This window comes from Fusarium proliferatum (assembly GCF_900067095.1).
Source record: "Fusarium proliferatum ET1 genome assembly, contig: FPRO_scaffold007, whole genome shotgun sequence".
Classification (NCBI taxonomy): domain Eukaryota; kingdom Fungi; phylum Ascomycota; class Sordariomycetes; order Hypocreales; family Nectriaceae; genus Fusarium; species Fusarium proliferatum.
In genome coordinates, this window is record NW_022194796.1 from 1,826,676 (window position 1) to 1,846,085 (window position 19,410).

At 50.6% G+C, this 19,410-nt stretch overlaps 10 protein-coding genes across 10 annotated transcripts; 6 read left to right on the forward strand and 4 right to left on the reverse strand.

The window, feature by feature from the left end:
* Nucleotides 1-113: 113 nt before the first annotated feature.
* On the forward strand, nucleotides 114-1,451 carry FPRO_07576 (putative homoserine O-acetyltransferase; the record flags this gene model as incomplete). The annotated part of the gene is made up of 3 exons (XM_031234352.1): nucleotides 114-156; nucleotides 208-580; nucleotides 635-1,451. 3 exons carry the CDS (start codon nucleotides 114-116, stop codon nucleotides 1,449-1,451), a joined length of 1,233 nt encoding a protein of 410 aa, XP_031084098.1.
* Nucleotides 1,452-1,648: 197 nt separating this feature from the next.
* Nucleotides 1,649-3,368, reverse strand: FPRO_07575 (uncharacterized protein; the record flags this gene model as incomplete). The annotated part of the gene is made up of 4 exons (XM_031234353.1): nucleotides 1,649-1,932; nucleotides 1,987-2,185; nucleotides 2,251-2,814; nucleotides 2,871-3,368. The coding sequence occupies 4 exons, from the start codon at nucleotides 3,366-3,368 to the stop codon at nucleotides 1,649-1,651; spliced, it is 1,545 nt and encodes a 514-aa protein (XP_031084099.1).
* Nucleotides 3,369-3,926: 558 nt separating this feature from the next.
* On the reverse strand, nucleotides 3,927-4,948 carry FPRO_07574 (uncharacterized protein; the record flags this gene model as incomplete). Its single annotated transcript, XM_031234354.1, has 3 exons — nucleotides 3,927-4,046; nucleotides 4,102-4,565; nucleotides 4,621-4,948. 3 exons carry the CDS (start codon nucleotides 4,946-4,948, stop codon nucleotides 3,927-3,929), a joined length of 912 nt encoding a protein of 303 aa, XP_031084100.1.
* Nucleotides 4,949-5,414: 466 nt separating this feature from the next.
* Nucleotides 5,415-6,893, forward strand: FPRO_07573 (putative O-acetylhomoserine (thiol)-lyase; the record flags this gene model as incomplete). Its single annotated transcript, XM_031234355.1, has 2 exons — nucleotides 5,415-5,723; nucleotides 5,778-6,893. 2 exons carry the CDS (start codon nucleotides 5,415-5,417, stop codon nucleotides 6,891-6,893), a joined length of 1,425 nt encoding a protein of 474 aa, XP_031084101.1.
* A 599-nt stretch (nucleotides 6,894-7,492) lies between these two features.
* FPRO_07572 (uncharacterized protein) lies at nucleotides 7,493-9,572 on the forward strand (the record flags this gene model as incomplete). The annotated part of the gene is made up of 2 exons (XM_031234356.1): nucleotides 7,493-7,544; nucleotides 7,597-9,572. The coding sequence occupies 2 exons, from the start codon at nucleotides 7,493-7,495 to the stop codon at nucleotides 9,570-9,572; spliced, it is 2,028 nt and encodes a 675-aa protein (XP_031084102.1).
* Nucleotides 9,573-10,427: 855 nt separating this feature from the next.
* FPRO_07571 (uncharacterized protein) lies at nucleotides 10,428-11,573 on the forward strand (the record flags this gene model as incomplete). The annotated part of the gene is made up of 1 exon (XM_031234357.1): nucleotides 10,428-11,573. One exon carries the CDS (start codon nucleotides 10,428-10,430, stop codon nucleotides 11,571-11,573), a length of 1,146 nt encoding a protein of 381 aa, XP_031084103.1.
* Nucleotides 11,574-12,071: 498 nt separating this feature from the next.
* On the reverse strand, nucleotides 12,072-12,930 carry FPRO_07570 (uncharacterized protein; the record flags this gene model as incomplete). Its single annotated transcript, XM_031234358.1, has 2 exons — nucleotides 12,072-12,775; nucleotides 12,834-12,930. The coding sequence occupies 2 exons, from the start codon at nucleotides 12,928-12,930 to the stop codon at nucleotides 12,072-12,074; spliced, it is 801 nt and encodes a 266-aa protein (XP_031084104.1).
* Nucleotides 12,931-14,434: 1,504 nt separating this feature from the next.
* Nucleotides 14,435-15,655, forward strand: FPRO_07569 (uncharacterized protein; the record flags this gene model as incomplete). The annotated part of the gene is made up of 1 exon (XM_031234359.1): nucleotides 14,435-15,655. The coding sequence occupies one exon, from the start codon at nucleotides 14,435-14,437 to the stop codon at nucleotides 15,653-15,655; it is 1,221 nt and encodes a 406-aa protein (XP_031084105.1).
* Nucleotides 15,656-16,162: 507 nt separating this feature from the next.
* FPRO_07568 (putative O-acetylhomoserine (thiol)-lyase) lies at nucleotides 16,163-17,725 on the forward strand (the record flags this gene model as incomplete). Its single annotated transcript, XM_031234361.1, has 4 exons — nucleotides 16,163-16,435; nucleotides 16,488-16,678; nucleotides 16,728-17,227; nucleotides 17,289-17,725. The coding sequence occupies 4 exons, from the start codon at nucleotides 16,163-16,165 to the stop codon at nucleotides 17,723-17,725; spliced, it is 1,401 nt and encodes a 466-aa protein (XP_031084106.1).
* Nucleotides 17,726-17,861: 136 nt separating this feature from the next.
* Nucleotides 17,862-19,256, reverse strand: FPRO_07567 (uncharacterized protein; the record flags this gene model as incomplete). The annotated part of the gene is made up of 1 exon (XM_031234362.1): nucleotides 17,862-19,256. The coding sequence occupies one exon, from the start codon at nucleotides 19,254-19,256 to the stop codon at nucleotides 17,862-17,864; it is 1,395 nt and encodes a 464-aa protein (XP_031084107.1).
* Between the last annotated feature and the right edge of the window lie 154 nt (nucleotides 19,257-19,410).

A 19,410-nucleotide genomic window follows, 5' to 3' on the forward strand; every position in this document is an offset into this window, starting at 1 on the left:
CTTCAAATGTACATTGTCATTGAGCTCTATTCATGCATTGAAGTTGGTGGATCAAAGCAGTTGCGTTGCCCGAAACATTCAGCGATCTGAAACAGTCGTATACAACTGGTACAATGACAATAGACGAGCCATTGCCCTCACCAATCACGTCAAACAGTACGTCTCTGTAGCTCTCTAATTAGATGTACATACTGATTCGACGTCAAGGCGGTCAACATGCGATGCAAGACCAGCTGCCAACGCAGCTCTACACAACAATCGATAGGTTCACGCTTGAGTCAGGAGAGGTCCTGGCCAACGTGACGGTGGCCTTCACTGTTAAGGGTCGGCTCAACTCTCAGAAAACCAATGCTATTGTCATCTGTCACGCCCTTTCCGGCAGTGCTGATGTTGCGGAATGGTGGTCACCACTTTTATCATGTCCCGAGAGCCCAGTCCTCGATCCCAACAGGTTCTGCCTGATCTGCTGCAATTCCTTAGGAAGTCCCTATGGTTCATCGAGCCCGCTATCTGTTAGACCAGGCAGTGCATCTTACTATGGACACTCGTTCCCGAAAACAACTATCCGTGATGATGTCCGGTGAGTATACTCACGACTCTAGGTGCAGACAAAAGCTGACTCGCTACCAAATAGAATCCAAAGAATCGTCGTTGAATTGCTCGGGGTGCAGTCGATATATTGCGTTATAGGAGGCAGCATGGGGGGTATGATGGCGCTGGAGTGGGCATTGCTTGGCAGGCATTTCGTACGATCTGTGGTTCTCGTTGCGACCGCAGCCAGGCAAAGTCCTTGGGCGATAGCGTGGTGTGAGAACCAGAGGGCAACCATAAAGTCTGACTCCAAGTTCCGTAGTGGGCGCTACGGTGACGATCCTCCTCGAGATGGCCTCGCGGCTGCGCGCATGGCAGCCATGATTTCGTACCGAACGCACTCATCTTTCGAAAAGAGATTTGGAAGACGCATACTGGAGACTTATACAGCGCCCAACAAAATGCTCTCGAAAGTCAACGGCACCCGTGTGCCATTCGCAGTCGATGTGCACTGCGTGGCACGAGATAACGGACATTACGATAAGTCGGGCATATTCTTGGCGCAAAGCTATCTGCGTTATCAGGGAGAAAAGTTCAATGCTCGCTTCGACGCCAACTGCTATCTCCACATCTTGGACAAGATCGACTCCCATGACATCGCCCGTGGTCGGTACCCAGGTCTTTCAGACGACGAGGCTCTACTCAAGGTCCTCGGTCAGATCCGACAGCGCACACTGGTTGTCGGGGTCCCTACAGATGGCCTCTACCCACTCTCTGAGCAAGTGTTTCTGTCCCAGGGCTTAAAGAATGCAACTTTCGCAACGCTTCAGAGCGATGATGGGCATGATGCGTTTCTTATCGAGGGTGAACAGCTCAATGAATTGTTGCGATCATTCGTCGGCTTGGATCTTGACCTATAAGTATCCATAGAGTCAACGTTCCACTTGTGTTGATAGACCAAAACTCGTCCCGCAGTCGAATCGATTGGGGATGGCATTATGTTGTCGTTGGCGATTGTGCATATTGTGACCGTGGTGATAAACGCAATCATCTGCATAGTTTCCAAGTTAGTATTGTCATATATCTATAATCGAGTTATACCAAGGCCCCCACCATTTTAAATCTTGACGCCGAATACAATTGTCGAGACCAAAGCGAAGAGGAAAGCAGCAAACCCAAAGGGCAGTCCGAGCCAGGCTTGACCCCAACTCATGCCCATGCGGAAGGCCAAAGCCATCCCGGGACCTGCCACCAAGCTTCCTATTCCTTCTGCGACGGAGATGAGCGCATAGAGCCGCCCGATGTCGCTTGTTGCGTTGGGATGCCGAGACTCTACAAGGCTGGTTGCTAGACTGCGCATGGTTGGCGCGAAGCCTGAGCCTAAGGTAGATACGACGAGCCCTAAAGGATGCTTAGTTTTCTAGACATGGCATGCCTTTGCAATTTTTGGCTTACCAATTATCATGCCTACTGAGGTCTCTGACAAGAATATGATCAAACTGCCTAGAATCAAGAGGATGATGCTTGTTTTGCCGATCCAAAGGTCTCGAGAGGTTGCACTCCAGCTTGCGAGTGCGTACGTAGCAATGAGAGGGAGTATGACCGTGAACAGCGCAATGTTTACACCTGCCCGTAGTGAGATGAGAAATCCTGCCTAGTAGGTGACGAAATGTGTTAGAAAGGCATCCACACCAATGGATCCAGGAAGTATGAATTCACCTGGGCTAAAGTCCATCCATATCGCTTCGATACATATTGGAAGAGCATATTAGCAGCTTGACGCCCGACCTTGGAGATGAGGAAAGTGAAGACAAGGGCGGATAGGGCTCTGTCTTTTATGACGAAATCGAACGAGTCTTTGTTTCGAGTAAGCCAGCCTCCCCATGCGCCACCATTCTTGAATGGTATCTCTGCTTGTTCACTGATTGTGTAGTCGGAAGATAAGTCATCTGTGTTCTCGCCGGCCCTCTTGGAGTCAACCACTGGCAGCGTTTCCGGCAACCCAAGTGCTAATATGACACTAAGTCCTTGGAAGGCCACTGCCAGCAGGAGAGGGATCCATGTGTTCTTGTTCATCAACATCGAGGCGATTGGAGGGACAATGAGATCCGCGACGAGGTCGGTACAAAAGCGATAAAAGAATACGGTACTCCTCACCTCCGCCGGCACTACATCAGCAACCACAGTGGTGAGTAAGGTTGTGCCCGTCGTTGGGCCACCGCCGATAATGAAGAAGAGTGATGATAGCCAGACTGCGTTCAAAGGTAAATGCAGTACCCCGACCTTTGAAAACATGGTTAATACTACTAGAACGTGAATAGAGGTTTGGCAATACTTACAAAGAATAGCGTCGACGCCCAAGACAAAGTATACCCAGCCAAGGCTAATACCAGGATCCATTTACGTCCACGCAAGTCTGCCACATAACCATAAGGGATTGGAAGCAAAATTGCGGGAATAGCATCGAAAAAGTACTGCCAGCCCACAACCGAAGCGACCTTGTCCTGCACTGGATCGATCTTACAGAGGCGCTCAGGAACGGACCCATCACGATCCACTAACGACGGATCGTGCCGCAGATAGTGGCGGGTACAGGCAACGGACTCAAAGAGCCGCACTCTTGGCGCAGAGTAGAGAGATTCGCCAACGTCTGAAACGACGGCGAGGACGATGCAGAGGAGCACGACGTAGATCCACGGCCATGAGCAGCGAGTGCGGTGCGTATTCAAGTTGGCAACTGGCCTGGACTCGCTGTTTGGTGTTTCGGACTGTGGTGAGAGGAGGGCCGTCCTTTCATTGACGTGGGTTTCATGCCCATTTTCGCGATGTTGGTGCATCTTTACTTAAGAAACTCATGAGGATGTAGGAAGAGAGAGACGGAGAAAAACGTGTTGCTGGAGGAGAGTGCATGGCGACTAATGCTTTGACTAGGGCGGTGACTGAGACGGGAGATAAGACAAGCATGGGTGCAATTGAAGTGACATCACAGCCAACAGCGATGACTTTTGTGGGTGTGTCAAGGGTGAAGCTGATTACAGCCCGGATACGTATGACAGGTCATCATCAAGCCGCGGTGTTATGAGAAACGTCGTGGATGTCACGTGCCGTCTTGCATACCTTAGGAGTTTCTCTCATTTGGATAGCGCACGCCGTACTTTAAGAACTACCTGATACATATTGGAATTAGGTCCTGCCATTCCCTGCTTGCCGCTAATCAGATGTTGGGCGATACATTGGCCAACGCTGGTACTGACTGGTCCTCACATTAATTGACGTGCTAGTACGGGAACCGACATGACTGAGTACGCCAATGCTGTCATCAGTCTACATTCAACTGAGGCTCAAGCAAAGGTAAACACTCCATACAGGCATCCAAAATGTGAGAACAACTCATACTAAACTACCCTGGAAATGATAAAACTCGCGTTCGCGTTCTTCCCAGGCTCGCCATTTAGCTGGCATGTGAGGACTGGCCGCAACCTCTTCACTAGCCGCTGAGTTTGGATCTTGGCTGGCTGCATTAACGGTAAGCAGCTTCTCGCTCCGTTCAACTTGTGTGACACAACTTACAGGATATGCCATGGTTTTGATAGAATGGGTGCTTCGGGTCAGCACAAATGCCCCGGGCCGCATACGAGACACCACGCTAAGCAGAATATTCTCCTTCTCCAGCGTCGTTGATCCAACTGCTGCGTTGAAGTAGACAACATCATGCTGGCGGAGGTCCCGAGGAGCCTCTTTTATATCGCCCGCCTCGAATGTACAGTGTTGTGTGTCTTCGCAGAGTCTGCCAAGGACCTTGATGCTCTTCTCTAGACGATCGGGAAGAAGCTCTAGACTGTGGATTCGCACAGTTTTGGCTTGTTTCTTGGCCCAGTTGGTCACCCAAACAGCTGTCTCTGGCATTGCACCAGATCCTAGAATGGCTATGGACTCGGGAGCCTTTTCCATGATGGATAGGAGGCCCGACCACTCTGCTTTGAGCACATATTCATAGAATTCATGAATCGGGGTGGTGTTGAAGATCTGCCAGGCTAGATGCGATACGCCAGTCAGCGAGTGATGCACAATCTGTGCACAGATTCATACCATCAGTTGCGTCTTGTGCAGCTGCAACCCTGTCGGCCCACGTCACTTCCAAGGCGCCCTCGCACTCTCCCATGACATATCTAATGTCTGGCATGAGGCCTAAGATGTCTGGATGAGCGAGAACCGCCGTTTCCAACTCAATGTCGAGGGTCGTGAAACCTATGACTTTGTAAAACTTGGCCCAGAATGGGACGACCTGATCGGCCTTTTCGGGCGTGTCCAAGGGGCACAAGGATTTTGCTGCCTTAATGTTTTCCACCATGGTCTTTACATAGACTTGACCTTCGGCTTCCAGGTCTCGACCCGGGGTTATTGAGTCAGTCGTCATTGTTTCGGAGGTAAGAATAAGATTGAGGCAGAATGGTGGATAGAATGTGACGAAGATTTTACAAGGAAGCGTTTGCAGTCGGTCTGTAGATTGCGACGAAATGGTCGTTCAGTCCTCTTTCGCTGATGTCTTCAACATCGTAATTGCAGGGGAGCTGGTTTTCAATTATCAGTTATTCGCCCATTTAGGAACAGTATAGCTGCACAGTCATATCGTCCGGGGACCCTGCAAGGTCTTTTGACCCTCCGTAGGTCGCTTTCAGGAAGCTTGCCATCGTACACACCATAATACCAGATACACATCCGAATCTGCAGGGTCATTCGCCACATCAACGTCTCATCCTGCATAGTTAGAACCTATGAATAAACTGGTGGATTTATGGCTCTGATACTGCTGCAAGTTGCCTGTCTGCGTTTATGTAACTGCGGATTTCGGCCAAACCAACATCGGTAAAAAGAATATCAACATGAGCCCCTCGAGTACCTTAGATGAGGCTGCAAGAGCGCATACAAGCAGCCACAGTACCAGGAATGGCGAACACAATTCCAACGGGGCAGCTGTTTCCAAAGCAGTGTCCAAGAATACACGCAAATGGCATTTCGATACTCTTCAAGTCCATTCTGGTCTTGAGAACGAGACCGCCCATGGACAATGCTCCCTGCCAATCTACAACTCGGCATCATTCCGCTTCAAGTCATCAAAGAGCATCGAAGATGCCTACAGCTTTGCAGATGGTCCGAGGAGTCAGTTCTACATGTACAGCCGACTTTCCAACGTGAGTAACTCCAGGTCATCTGCTCCAGTAAAATGGCGACTGACGGATGTGAAGCCTAGTAATGTCGGTTTCGAAAAGCGCATGGCGGCTCTGGAACTCGGGAAAGACGCTCTTAGCTTCGCAAGCGGTGCCGCTGCAATCTTGACAGTCGCGCAGTCCTTGGTGACTGTTGGCGATAATGCTGTTGTGAGCGGTTCTGTTCATGGTGGAACGTATCATCAATTCGAAGTCATCCTCCCTGCCATGGGTCTAGAATGTCGCATCATGGATACAAATGACCTAGAAAAGGTTGAATCGGCGATTGATGAGAGGACCAAATTCGTCTTCACTGAGACCATCAGTAACCCCAAGTTCGCAGTAGCAGACTTGGAGGGTCTTTCAGCCATTACCCGACGTGCAAAGATTCCTCTAATCGTGGATGCTACATTTTCAGCTGCTGGCTTCTTCTGCCAGCCAGCCAGATTTGGTGTCGACATTATCATCCACTCAGCTACTAAATGGATCGGGGGTCATGGAACGACATTAGGGGGAGTTGTCATAGAGACAGGTGTTTCCGAGTGGCAGTCCGGTGCAGCTCGCTATCCTCATCTTCACGCAAAGCGAGGCCGTGAGGGCACCGATACTAGCCTCTACGACCAGTTTGGCAACGAAGCATACATGAGCTTTCTAAGATGGGAGTTCATGCGCGATACAGGAGCTTGTCTCGGTGCACAGGCCGCCCAGCAGCTCTTCATCGGCGTCGAGACCCTTTCGCTTCGCTGTGAGCGCCAGCACCGCAACGCTCTGTTCATATCGTCTTGGCTGCGCAACCACCCGCGCATCGCTTGGGTCAAGTACCTGGGCTTTGAAGACCACCCGTATCACCAGCTCGCCTTGAAGTACCTGAAGGGATTTGGAACTGTTATGACTTTTGGGTTCAAAGGGACAGTGGACATGGCATTTGATGTTGTTGATTCGTTTGAGATTATCTCGAACACGCCTAATGTCGGAGATGCAAAGACTACGGTAGGTCATCATTGGTCAACGACGCACAAGGGATGTTCGGTTGAGCAGAATGAGGCAATGGGTGTGTATGAGGACCTCTTCCGGTTGTCACTTGGCATTGAAAAGGTGGACGATCTCATTGCCGATTTCCAACAAGCATTTGAAGCAGTGCCACTCAGAACTTAATTGATCTGTTTTGTATTATACGAAAATCATTCATTCTAATAGTGGTCACAAAATTAGGAAGCACGAAAGCAGAAGACATGTCAAATAGCCGTATTCTTTTGAACAACAATATACTAGAGAACTAAGAGTGCCTCGCCCTGCTGCAAGCATACATATTTGGCAAAACTATAAGTCCTTAAACCTACTGCTACGGTTACTGGAGAGCACGGTTGCTGCATTGACTCCTGTATAACGTGCCTTACGGTGACGAATTTAGGCTTTCGTCGCCAGAATGCTCACGGAATGGTTATTCGTAAAGAAACAACCATAAACGCAACGTCAGGTCGGTCAGAGGCTGACTACCCCCAGAAGCCCTCTTGACTAGTGCTGTTTGTGCTGTTGTTGGTTGTGCACAAGTCAACGTGCAGCATGACCATGCAGCGTCAGAATGCCCTGCACGGACAGAGCCTCTATGGTACCATTACCTAGTAACTTATTGTGCAGTGAAACGTGATGTGTGCTTGCGACGCAGGGTGGACTTCAAACATAAGGTCCCCGGGAACAACTATCTGAGTCTTGATATCCAAGCACACGCTTCTCACTTACGTACGATTTCCGCAATGGCCGAACAAACACGGCTCTACATCTGGCTGAACTTGCCAGATAACCAAGGTCAGTTTATGTGATCAGAGCACAGACATCCATGCTAACAGGTTTCTGTCAGTCTCACTCGAGTGTGAGTGGCGATATGTACAGCAAAATGGAAACGAGGCTCAGCAATTCCACAATTTGTACATTGCGCCCAAAGTTCGCAACTCAGAACCACTGGAAACCTCCCTCGGTCCCGGGGTATGGATCTCACACAATGATTCTCAGTCGGAGGCTTCTCAGCTCAGAAAGAATCAAGATTCAGCCATCGCTGCGCTTCTCCAGGAATGCATCGCGCAAGAAGCCCTGTGCGTGTTCCAGGTTCCTAGAGTGAGTGGCTTCGTAGGGCATGCCGACCCTTGGGCGTTTCGGGTGGCAGACTGTGCCCTTGTTTCTTCGACCAAGACACTTCTCTCGCCACTTCAGGAAATAGCAGCTCCTTCGGACTCCACCAGTACCATTGATGGCGTATTCAAGGCTTTAGACGTGTCGATCGGTGCTATCCTATCCCCTCTGGAACTATGCAATGAGGCTATCGACAAACTTGAGTTTGAACTCACACGAAGGCTTTGCTTTCCTTTCATCTCGCCAGAGCCCATCCGCAAGCGGCGCATATGCTTCCTGATATGGAGTCGCATAGCGGCCAAGAGAGCGTCATGGGCGAAGGCAAAGGCGCTCGGTATCGAAGTGGTAGTTATGAGTTCCGGCGCATGGTCCAAGGATGACAAGCCACCGCATGAGTATCTGATAGATGGCTACATCAGTATGGACTTGACGACAGACGATGGTTTCTGGAGAAGAATCGCCGATGCAATCAAGGCATACCCAGATTCAATAGACGGCCTCTGGGGACCGTGGGATCCGTTCATGGTGTCAACGGCTATGGCAGCGAGAGATTTGGGACTCTATACACCAGAACCAGAGGCTTTCTCGGTTTCAACAAACAAGTATCGCACGCGCCAGATGCTCGATCCCGATGAGAAAGACTTCTTCACGGTGCAGAGCCTCAAAGAGCTAGAATTTAGACTGCAGTCTACTAAATCCGTCAACTTCCCTGTTGTATGCAAACCAGTCGCTGGATTAAGCAGCTGGGGAGTCTACCGGGCAAACAACGCCGCACAACTGCGTGATGCCGTCGAGAAATCTCTCATCGTCAGCCAAGAGCTCCCCGATCTCAGTGTTGTGGTCGAGCCATACATCGACGGGCCTGAAGTGGATTGTAATGTTGTCCTCTTCAGGGACCGGGTTCTGTACACTGAGATTGTAGACGACTTTCCTTGCTCCGCAGACCTTGCGGAGGATCCGACAGGAAAGCTCTTCACAGAGTCGCAAGCGGCTGTGCCCTCGAGACTCCCTGAGAACGAACAGCGGGCCATCACCGACGAGGTGGTCTCGGCAATTCGTAAAATGGGCTTCGATACTGGCGTGTTTCACTGTGAGGCGAGAATTTGCAACTCGTCCATGGAATACACTTTCACGAAAGGCGCAACGATTCCGGACCTGGAGCCTATATCGAAAGCCAGAAGTTCCGGGGACACTCCGGTATATCTTCATGAGGTCAATGCCAGGATGCCGGGGCCAATGAGCTCAGCCTCGAGCGTCATCGCGCGCGGTATCGACTTGTGGATGTTGGGTGTTCTCTGCGCCGTTAGTGATTGGACTCGATACGAAGCGTTTTCAGCTCCATTTCTCCATCAAGAGGTCACCGACCACACGTGGCTCATCAACTGCATCGTGCCTGTCAGCTTGGAGCGTATCAAGCCCCTGTTCCCCGATCATCCAGCGGATCAGCTTGCACATCAGGCGGTGGATAGCAGTTATAGTCCTATATTGGAACTGGCCAAGACTCATCCCGACTTAACGAAGCATGTGGCACGACACCATGTGTACATAGAGCCTGCGACGAGATTGGGTGGCAAGGAGGGTGACTGGCTGTGGACTATGTGTATGGTGTTTCATACTCCGCATAGTCGCGAGCACGCATTCCAGCTGGCTCAGGAATTCCCGGAGGTTTACGAGGCCTTTGTGAGGGACAAGTATGGCCATGGATAGAGTCATGTAATTACGCTGAGAAGTCGTGTTCTGTGAGAGGTAGAGAGAGAAAGTCTGGTAGTCGGGGAGGAAGCGTAGTAAGCATCTGAGATCGAGTTGGTGTTGTGAGTGACGGTGTGCCCAAAAGAGAGCTGCCATGAACTTCAACATTCGCTCAACTTATTTAGATGAGGAGACTTTTGAAACTCTTTATAAGTGTATATATATATATTATATATTCGATCCTTGCACATAATAAGGTAGCTAGCGACTTTCAACAACTGCGGCCGATTGATCCGCCCCACTCTGGCTGCCTTGACGTTGTCGGACTAACTGTATTGCCGAAGCCGAGCCTCTCCTGTTCATAGTCCACAATTCACGCTCACTACCATCATCGTTCAATCTCTCTCTCCCTCTCAACCGTCGCCAGATTTAACTCCGCTCCCGAAACCTTCTATTTCTTTCAACCCTTCTAATTTTCACGCACATCCCCCAGCAGACTTTCTCTCATTTTTCCTTTGCCTCACGTCGCCTCGACCCGACCGAACCCTTTCTCAACAATGCTCACCGAGAGAAGCCCGTGAATCGCGCTACAGCCGTTATAAAATTCCGGATTATACCCACCCAGCAAGCGCATTCTGCCTCGCTCTGTGGAATAACCGGGGCTTGTAGAAGGGACCTGCTCATATCTCGCAGTTCATCTGGAGTTTGGGGCGACCTAGCAGTTTCATCTGGAGGTCACAGGTAGCCTGGCAGCGAAGCCGGCTTCTCTTTGGTGTGCGTTGTCGAGTTTGGGGATTTGTAGGTAAGTGCCGATTTTTGTGATACTGACCATTTAGTATTTCAGTCAGCGGTATGTGATTCACTGCACGAACTATGGCGACTCCATCATGTATCGATATTGAACAGACACCGGCCGTCGTCGAGTGGGAATGGGAGGGCGCGACGCGTTCCTTAGCCACTCCAGATCCAGACAATGTCCCAATACGATTTACGATACACACCGATTCGACCCACGACAAACATCGCGCCCATTTCGAGATAGTTGTTCCTGTCAAATTTAAAGACAAGCCGAGTAGTGCGGCGGTTTTCTTGCGAATTAGCCCTTTATTCATCACATGTTTCCGCTTCTCCACAAACATTGACACTTTGGATTCTATAAAAAACCAGAGGTTTGACTCTGCCACATGTCTCGAGTTTGAACTGAGCAACTCTATCGCCGTGCTCGTCCCCAGCTACGTCAAAGAGCCAGTATCAGCCTCCCGACCACGGTCTGGCAAGGTTCTGGACTCTCTCTACGAGCTATCCCATGCCATTGCTCTACGAATATATATCCAAGATTCTCTATTATCCCTCGACCAACTCAATTCCATCAGCGACACAGTAACCAAAGGTCATCTCGAACCCTTTTCTGGCCCCGAGTATGATATTTCGCGCATGTTCAGTGGCAGCGGAGCAAAAGCTACAAACCTCGCTGCACCCAAACCTCCATCATATGAGAAGGCGACGAGCCCACACTCACAACCGCCGAGCGCTCCCTCATACCAACGCAAACGACCTCGACAGGACAGTCCTCAAGGACCCGATAGTATCAGCCAAGTCTGGGATAAGCTACAGAAGCTAGAGTCCTTGTTTCACAACAAGGTTGGGGAGCTAACAGCTGAGAATGCTAAGCTCCGAGACCAGAAGCCAAAGCCTGACGAGTCACAAGCTGAGACTACCCAGTCTACAGACCAGTCACAGGTGGTCATAGAGCTGAGAGCTGAGAACGCTCAGCTCCGTGAAGAAGTAGAGCGTATGAAGAAGAGGCAGGAGGATCTTGAGGCAGAGGTCGCATCACTACAAACCGCGCAAAGAAGCGAGAAGGATACAGAGGAGGTTGCAATAATAGAAATTCGAGACGACATTGAGTCACTGGAGCGTAGATTGTCTTGGGTCGAGAATGGAAAAGACGAATACTTCGTGAAGCAAATAAAGCAAGAAATCTTTGACGAGTTAGCGACGCGTGTCTTGGGTGGCTAGACGCTTGTATCAATGTACATTATCAATCCAGGAGACCGAGACACTTTACTGATACACATCAGGAGTGAACAATGACCGAGATGCGACTACATGACGTTACGATCGCTTCTTTTTCAACATCACACAAGAAACCTGAGCAACGGGAGGTAACCTCTTGCCGCGGACGCCGGAATGGTAGAAGCGGCGTGCTGCGTCCTCTGCTTGGGGCCCCTAAGCCACACCTCCTACAAACTTTACAGGACGAACAATCTTGATCGTCCCTGTGAGCATTTGTGTCTATGATACGGCGTAACCAATCATGCTCCATCACCGCAAAGACAAGATGGTCCTCAATAGCGAAGGAAGATCAGACGCTCAAGAGCACAAGTCGCATACCATCAAGATCAAAAAAGGCATTGCTCGTTTATTGCTATACGCCCATATCTAGTTATGCTGCCAGCCCCGATACTAAAAAGAATTATCTGTCTCAAATAGTGATTGTTCTAGCCAATCAATTAATCAATGAAGCTCAGCTCCACCAGAGAGGAGAATGTTGACAAGCTCTTCGTCTTGAGCCCTCACAGCTACTTCGAGGGCCGTCATGTTGGCCGAGTCTCGGGCATTGATATTTGCTCCGTGATTCACTAGCAGCTCGAGAGCACTTGCACGTCGAAAGCGTACAGCGATATGGAGGGGAGTTGTGCCGGAGCAGTCGCGCGAGTTCACATCTGCGCCGGCCTTGATCAGCGAGAGCAGAATGCCGGTTGTTCCATTGCGAGCGGCGATGTGTAGTAATCTAGATGGTCTGCTGTTGGAATCGTTGGAGTCGGAGGTGAGTGAACTCGAAGACGTAGGCGGTGCTCGCGGCTCTGGGTTGGATATTCCCGGGACTGAGACTGAGACTGAGAGCTGACGAGGGCTAAGCGTATCCACTAGTGAACCACTAAAACCAGGCCAGTCCTCATCAAGAGAAGAGGGCCAGGGCAGGGCGGTAGGGTCGTCTAGGGGGCCGTCTAGTGCCCAGACGCCAAGGTCTTCCGACGCTTCGGCCCGTACACAAGCGGAGTCAGAGCCAGAACCAGAGCCAGAGCCAGAACCAGGGTGTTGTGGCGGGTGCAATGGCACCGCCAAGTCCTGCGAAGTTGCTTCTGCAGTTGGCGTTGGCTGTACTGCGACGTCTGCAGTAGTGTCGTTGTGCTGCTCACGCTGCCGTTGGCGCGCTCCTAAGGCTTGTGAGCACCGAGAAGAGAAGGTAGTTGCACTAAGATCGTAGTAACATACTCGATGCCCTCTTGGCAATTCTGTTGCGTTCGCGGAGACGCTGCGTTTCCTGCTGCTTCGGCGATGGGAAGAGGACGCAGGCTTCAAGCTCTTCCATTTCAATTGAGAACCAAGAGGTATTGACCCTGCCAGCGACATAGAGCTTGTCTTTGATGCACGCAGGCACAGTAGAAATCCGACTTCCAAAACCTCCAGACTGGTTAGAAACCTCCCACCCAGCCTTAAGAGTGGCGGTCCATACTAATAAACAATGGTGATGGCGTATACTACGGCTCCACGGCATAATCCTTGGCGATCAGGAACGCGCAAACTACGACTCTGAACGTGTCGACGGAGGAAGTTTTGCGCATTTTGGACCCCGGACACTCCCTCCAGGCGTCAGCAAAGTAGAGCAGCAGGGTTCGTGGCGTGGCGAGAAGTTGGCTACAGCCTTAAGGGTATGTTTCTTGCATGCGCATAATATCATATACCTACCAAAACAGGCAACTGGAGTGGCTCATGAGATCATTGAGGTATCATAATCGCGTTTGTCGGCCGTGCCGTACACATATACAGACTAGACAGATTCCTTCTGGCAATCACCCATATCCCAAAACAACAAGATGCCGGCGCACCTCGTATGTATACGAACTCCACTGATAAGAGGTCATTAATGGGAATTAACGGGCATAACTACCTTGGACTGTGATCTGATCCTAACTGTATCGATCTGGCTGATCTCAATAGGGGCCTAGTCAATCAATATTATTCTCCGGAGCCCGACAGCATCTTAGGTCCCGGCTTGGCTTCCCAGTACCGTCCGTAGTGTAAGATTGAGAGTAAGCTTAAATAGTTTGTAAGCTTACGTCCGGTTGTACTGTATCAATTGACGGTGAACAATGAATGGTACTGGATATAAATCATGGTCCAGCCAATGATCAAATTTTGTCCTGGAAACAAAGCATGTCAAAGACGAATGGGAAGGCTGCCTGCGTCAGGACCTTTTGTTGATGTCGTTGCAGCCGTCGATGCATGGTCAGAACAGCGGGCGCAAGAGCAGATTATGACTGCGCGCCTCGCCTGTCACTTGTGTCAGTGAGTTAGCCATGGACTATTTGTCGGGGAAAACAGATACCGGAGGATGTGTTGATCCTACTAACTGAAATGAGTAGTGATGGCCATCTACCTAGTTAGAGCATAGCTATCTGATTTGAGCCAACAGCCCTGCAATCAGCCACCTTGCTAACTAGCACCATTGCGTGATAGATAATCCTTGGAGCGTTTGCATGTGGCTCGGGGGGTTAACACGGGCGGCACATCACTACAATTCTTACACAGCTGCACGGCAGGAGGATGGCAACAAACTAAACTTGACACTTGGAAGTGGTGTGGCAAAAGCACTAGACCGGCAAAGTGCTGTACCTGGATGATAGATACCGCTTGACCTAGGGTACCTATCAGGTCTCTTGACACCCTGAGGCATGGTCAGTATGGCTCTGACCTGGTGTGTATATCATGAGCCAGTGTTATGAGTGTAGATGCCTCCCCTTTTCGAGCTGTCGGAAATCACCAACAGCCCCTACAGACATCTATCTAAGGTATCGACTTTCGTATTCATCTTCATGTCTAGTTATGCGTCCAAGGCCAAACAACCCTCTCAGACAGATCAGCCGCCACCAATCGCGACTATCAAGTATCAGGTCGATGATGGCGTGCGACATACCTCGGAAGAAGCTTGGAACAGGGGCTACACGAACAACCCCAACATAAAGCAGATTCCTGTGCCATACGCTCTACATGATCTGCGCGCAGTAGCTTTTCCCAACGGCGCAGACTGGTCTTGGTCGCATTCTGCAGAGATCTTGAAGGATTATGGCTTCACTGCTATTAAGTTTGACCCAAAATGGGCCAAAGTCGATGACGAGGTGCAGGCCGGAGATTACGATGACTTGCAGACTTTAGAGGAGACTTATTTCCCTGAAGTGAAAGAGTCTGTCCTCAAATTGACAGGGGCGAGCCAAGTATTCATCACAAACAGCATCGTTCGAAGAGGTGATGCGCCGGTTAAGAAACCTGCGAATGGAACCGGTAGCTCGGTGGTCGTCAATAGCAAAGACCAGAAGAGCGTGCCTGATGCTTACAAAGCATCAGATGAAACTCGGCCAACTCATCTTGCATCTTTTGACAACTCGAGGCCTGCGAGAGGAGCACATGTAGACTATACGCCTGTTGGTGCTCGGCGCTCCATCCGCCGCTGGAGGCCAGACATTCGCAAAGCCGCGCTTGAAGCCGGAATCATCGACGCCGAGGACAACATTTGCGCCTCAGCTAAGCTTGACGCTCAAGACAAGGCGAGCAACGATATCATCGATGCAAAGTACAACGCGGGCGGCAAGCTGGGACCGCGTTACGCAGCCTACAGTATCTGGCGGCCCATGCGAACAGTTACGCGGGATCCGTTAGCAATGGCGCCTCGATGGTCTTTCCCCAAGGACGGGGCTTTAGGATTTCTAGGGTATGAGTCTCGAATGTTAGCTGCGCCTTCTATGGGTGGTGACTTTCTGCGAGAGCTGGAATCTGTGGTTATCAGTGAAGCGGATGCAAGAGCATACGAGAACTTGGGGTTGACGGCGAGTGGATTGGAGAGTCCGCAGTGGTACTATCTCCCGGAGCAAAAGCCAGACGAGGTCATTGTGCTCAAGTTTTTCGACAGTGCTGCTCTTGGGGGAGGTTTGGTGTCTGGTGATATTGGGGGCGCGCCTCATGCGAGTCCTGATCTTGGCGATGCTGCTTACGGATCTGCTCGTTGGAGTATTGAAGTTAGATGTATCGCCATATGGTGAGGGGTCTCATGTATTTCAGCAGTCACAAGTGTTTTATATTCATACAGGAGTTGCTCAGTCAACCTTGGTGTTTTCGAAAGACGATGACTGGGATACACATATCTCGTAGATACTAAAAGAATGCCAGAGCAATGTTACTATCCAATATCCAATGCTCATCCTCATACTCTCATGCTTCTTAAATGATACAAAGGCAATGCCACCCAATCCACGTAATACATAACTTGTATCCTGATTACCTTACCCATGAAGATTAGCTTATGCATGTAATACTTACATAAGGAAAGACTTGAAAGGGTCAAGATCCGCCTATGACTCTGCAGAGTCAGAGGCAATGGCACCAAAGTGGACGTGCTGGTGCAGGCCGCTCCCTCACATGGGTGGCTATCTAGCCAAATTCCCAGCAGTTTGGCTCCTTAGTTCTCTTCGCCCTATACAGTCTCCCTATCTTGATATTATTCAATTTCCAAGACCGCACACGCCAGATCTGTCACTCTACAGCCCAGCATGAAAGAACATAACACAAATGGACACGCCAACGGGACCTCGGAGAAAAGGCCATCGCGGGCCTCAACTAATGGGATTGTCAAGAACAAGCCAAAATGGAGATTCGACACCATCCAGATCCATGCAGGGCTGGAAGAAGACCCAAAGTATGGCCACTGCACGCTTCCCATTTATAACACCGCCTCGTTCAAATTCGGCTCTTCAGCAGCTCTGAACGTAGCCCTCGGTGACATATCAAGCTCCCAAAACCATTTGTATACCCGGGTATCTAATGTGAGTCTGTCTCCTAATGGTACGTACGACTGTTTCTAATACAGGTACGCAGCCGACTCACGATGGACTTGAGAAACGCATTGCCGCCCTCGAGGATGGCAGAGACGCCCTCACTTTCTCATCAGGCAGTGCGGCAGTCTTGGGCGTCATTGCATCGCTAGCAGGAAGGGGAGATAATGTCATCGTGTCTACAAGCATTCATAGTGGAACTTATCGTCAGTTCCGCAAGGCTCAAGCCCAGCTGTAAGTCTTTTGTGTGTTGGGAAGCCTGGGGACTAAATTGAGCTCATAGCGGTATCGAATCACGTTTCTGTGATGTGAACGATCTTGAGCATGTCAAATCACTTATTGACGACAGAACCAAATTCATCTTTGCCGAGTCTCTCGGAAACCCCATGTTCTCCGTCCCCGACTTTGAAGCTCTCGCGGCAATCGCACATTCAGAACATGTCAAGATCCCCCTTGTGGTTGACGCAACACTCACCGCAGCTGGTTATTTCTGTCAACCTGCTAAATGGGGCGCCGACATCCTCATCCACTCCGCCACCAAGTGGATAGGAGGCCATGGCACTACTCTCGGCGGTCTCGTTATTGAGACTGGGCGTTCGGATTGGCAGACCAACAAGATTCGCTTTCCAGGTCTCTATGGGCAGCTTCCGGGGCTGCAGGGTGAGCAGGACGATTGGTATGCCGCTGCTGGTGATAGGGCGTATATGCAGTATCTCAAGACTGAATACATGCGTGATACCGGACCATGCCTTGGTCCATTTGCAGCTCAACAGCTTTTCATTGGTAAGAATCAAAACTGTATCTTCTCATGAAGACGAGCTCTGGTCTGACTCACTGTGTTCAGGGGTAGAAACACTCTCGGTTCGCTGCGAGCGTCAGTCCAAAAACGCCGAGACCTTAGCCCTCTGGCTGCAAGCCCATCCTCGAGTTGCCTGGGTGCGCTATCTAGGCTTCCAAGATCACCCTCACCACCAACTTGCCCTCAAATATTTCCAGCGGGGCTTTGGCACTGTCATCACGTTCGGGCTCAAAGGCGGTGCGGCGGAGGCTATCTCGCTGATCGACTCTTTTGAGATGATCATCAACACAACGAATGTTGGCGACTCTAAGACACTGGTTGGGCATCACTGGTCAACAACGCATAAGCACTTCACCAAGGAGGAGAACCTGTCTATGGGGGTGGACGAAGACCTTGTGAGGTTATCGCTTGGGATAGAAGATGCAAGGGATATAATTGCGGACTTTGAGCAGGCTTTCGAAAGGACTGAAGACAAATTTTAGTTAGGTCTGGAGTCTCGGGACTTGGCAGGTGGTCAAGAGTACCAGGAAGATACGCATTTTTTGAAGTGCTGTCTCATACGTACATAGTCTAGTTTGTATAGTGTCCTTATATATATAAACATACAGTATTCAAGGTCTACTCCTTCGTCAACCGTATGCCCCTTCCAGCAAGGATGTCATTCCTCTCTGACTCCAGCCTATCCCTAGATGTCTTGAACAAAGATGGCATTCCGGTCTTCTCGTACGCCAGCCCCTGAGTCATGGCCACAATGCCCTCCGCGGCTGAGAAGATAAGAGGCATACCATGTCCGTGGAACCCAGCAATTACGAATACACCATCTCTACCGGGAACCTCGCCTACGTGAGGAAGCGAATCAGTACTATACCCCATTATCCCTGTCCAAACACGGTCAACACGCGCGCCTGACTCCTCCCATCCAACAAACGTCCGCTGCATGTAGTCATCTGCAAAGTACCGTCGCGCCGGCTCAATGAGTTGCGTGTCGTCGACATTGTTGTACCAGCTCTCTGGGTCATTCTCATCGTACTTGTGGTGAGCGCCACCGACGATTATGCTATGATCCTCCAGTTGTACCATATAGTTGTATCCGGTCTTCTTAGAGATGGGGTCCTGTTCCATTATAGCATAACTTGCGGCGAGGAGTTTCGGCAGTGGCTTGTCCTTAGGACTTGTGATGTGGCATACAAGTCCCTTGCAGGGCACGATACAACTCGCGTACTCGGGGAGAAGTGCTGAGGTATAGGCGTTGGTGGCAATGACGACTTTTTTAGCTGTCATAGTTTCTCCCAAGCGCATTTTGAGGGCATGACCGTCTGATTCAGCATGCTCAACTGATGCCACCGTAGTATGGGTCTTTAGTGAGAGCCCCATTTCAACACACCGCGCCAAAAGAGCCGTGAGAAGCTTGTAGGGCGATACCCGAGCTGCAGGCGTGGAGAAATAGCCTTTTGCACCTCGCAATCCTGTACGCTCAGGTGCATCATCACCCTCGTAGAACTCTACCACCTCTAGCAGGGTATCACTGAAAGGCGACGCTTGCCTTAAGTCCTCATATGCCTCACGCACCATGGTGACTTGTCCAGTGGTTGTGAGAACAGCGAGACTCTCTGTCTCCGCAAAGTCGCAGTCAATAGCTTCCGCCTCGATGAGAGCCCTCATCACGTCGAGATGACGGGCTTCGAATTGCACAATCTCGGCCGCCGCAGAGGCACCGTACCTCTTGGAGTTTCTCGCAGCTCCCATCAGGTAGTCAGGGCGCAGGTGTCCTCCATTCCGTCCTGTAGCTCCAGAACACGGGTCCTTTGCCTCCAGGAGGAACACACTTGGTGGCGGAGATGCCGTCTTCAGTATGTGGTATGCCGTAGCAATGCCTGCATAACCGCCGCCCACAATAGCCACATCGCATGAGCTTGGGAGAGGTTCAGTGTTTGGAGGTATTTGTTGCTTCTGGGCTTCATGCTGCCAGTAAGATTGCGGCGATCCCTCTACGGGGAGGCCTGGGATGCTCATTGTGATCTGTGCCGCAATAGCATAGACGAAGGATTGGAACTGGGTGCGGACTCAAAAGACTCCCACGGCCAGGGCCCAGTAGGCGATCCCTATACCGATGTCAACCTATGATAAGCTCATGCGATGTAGTGTCAGAATCGATCTTTTACAGGAG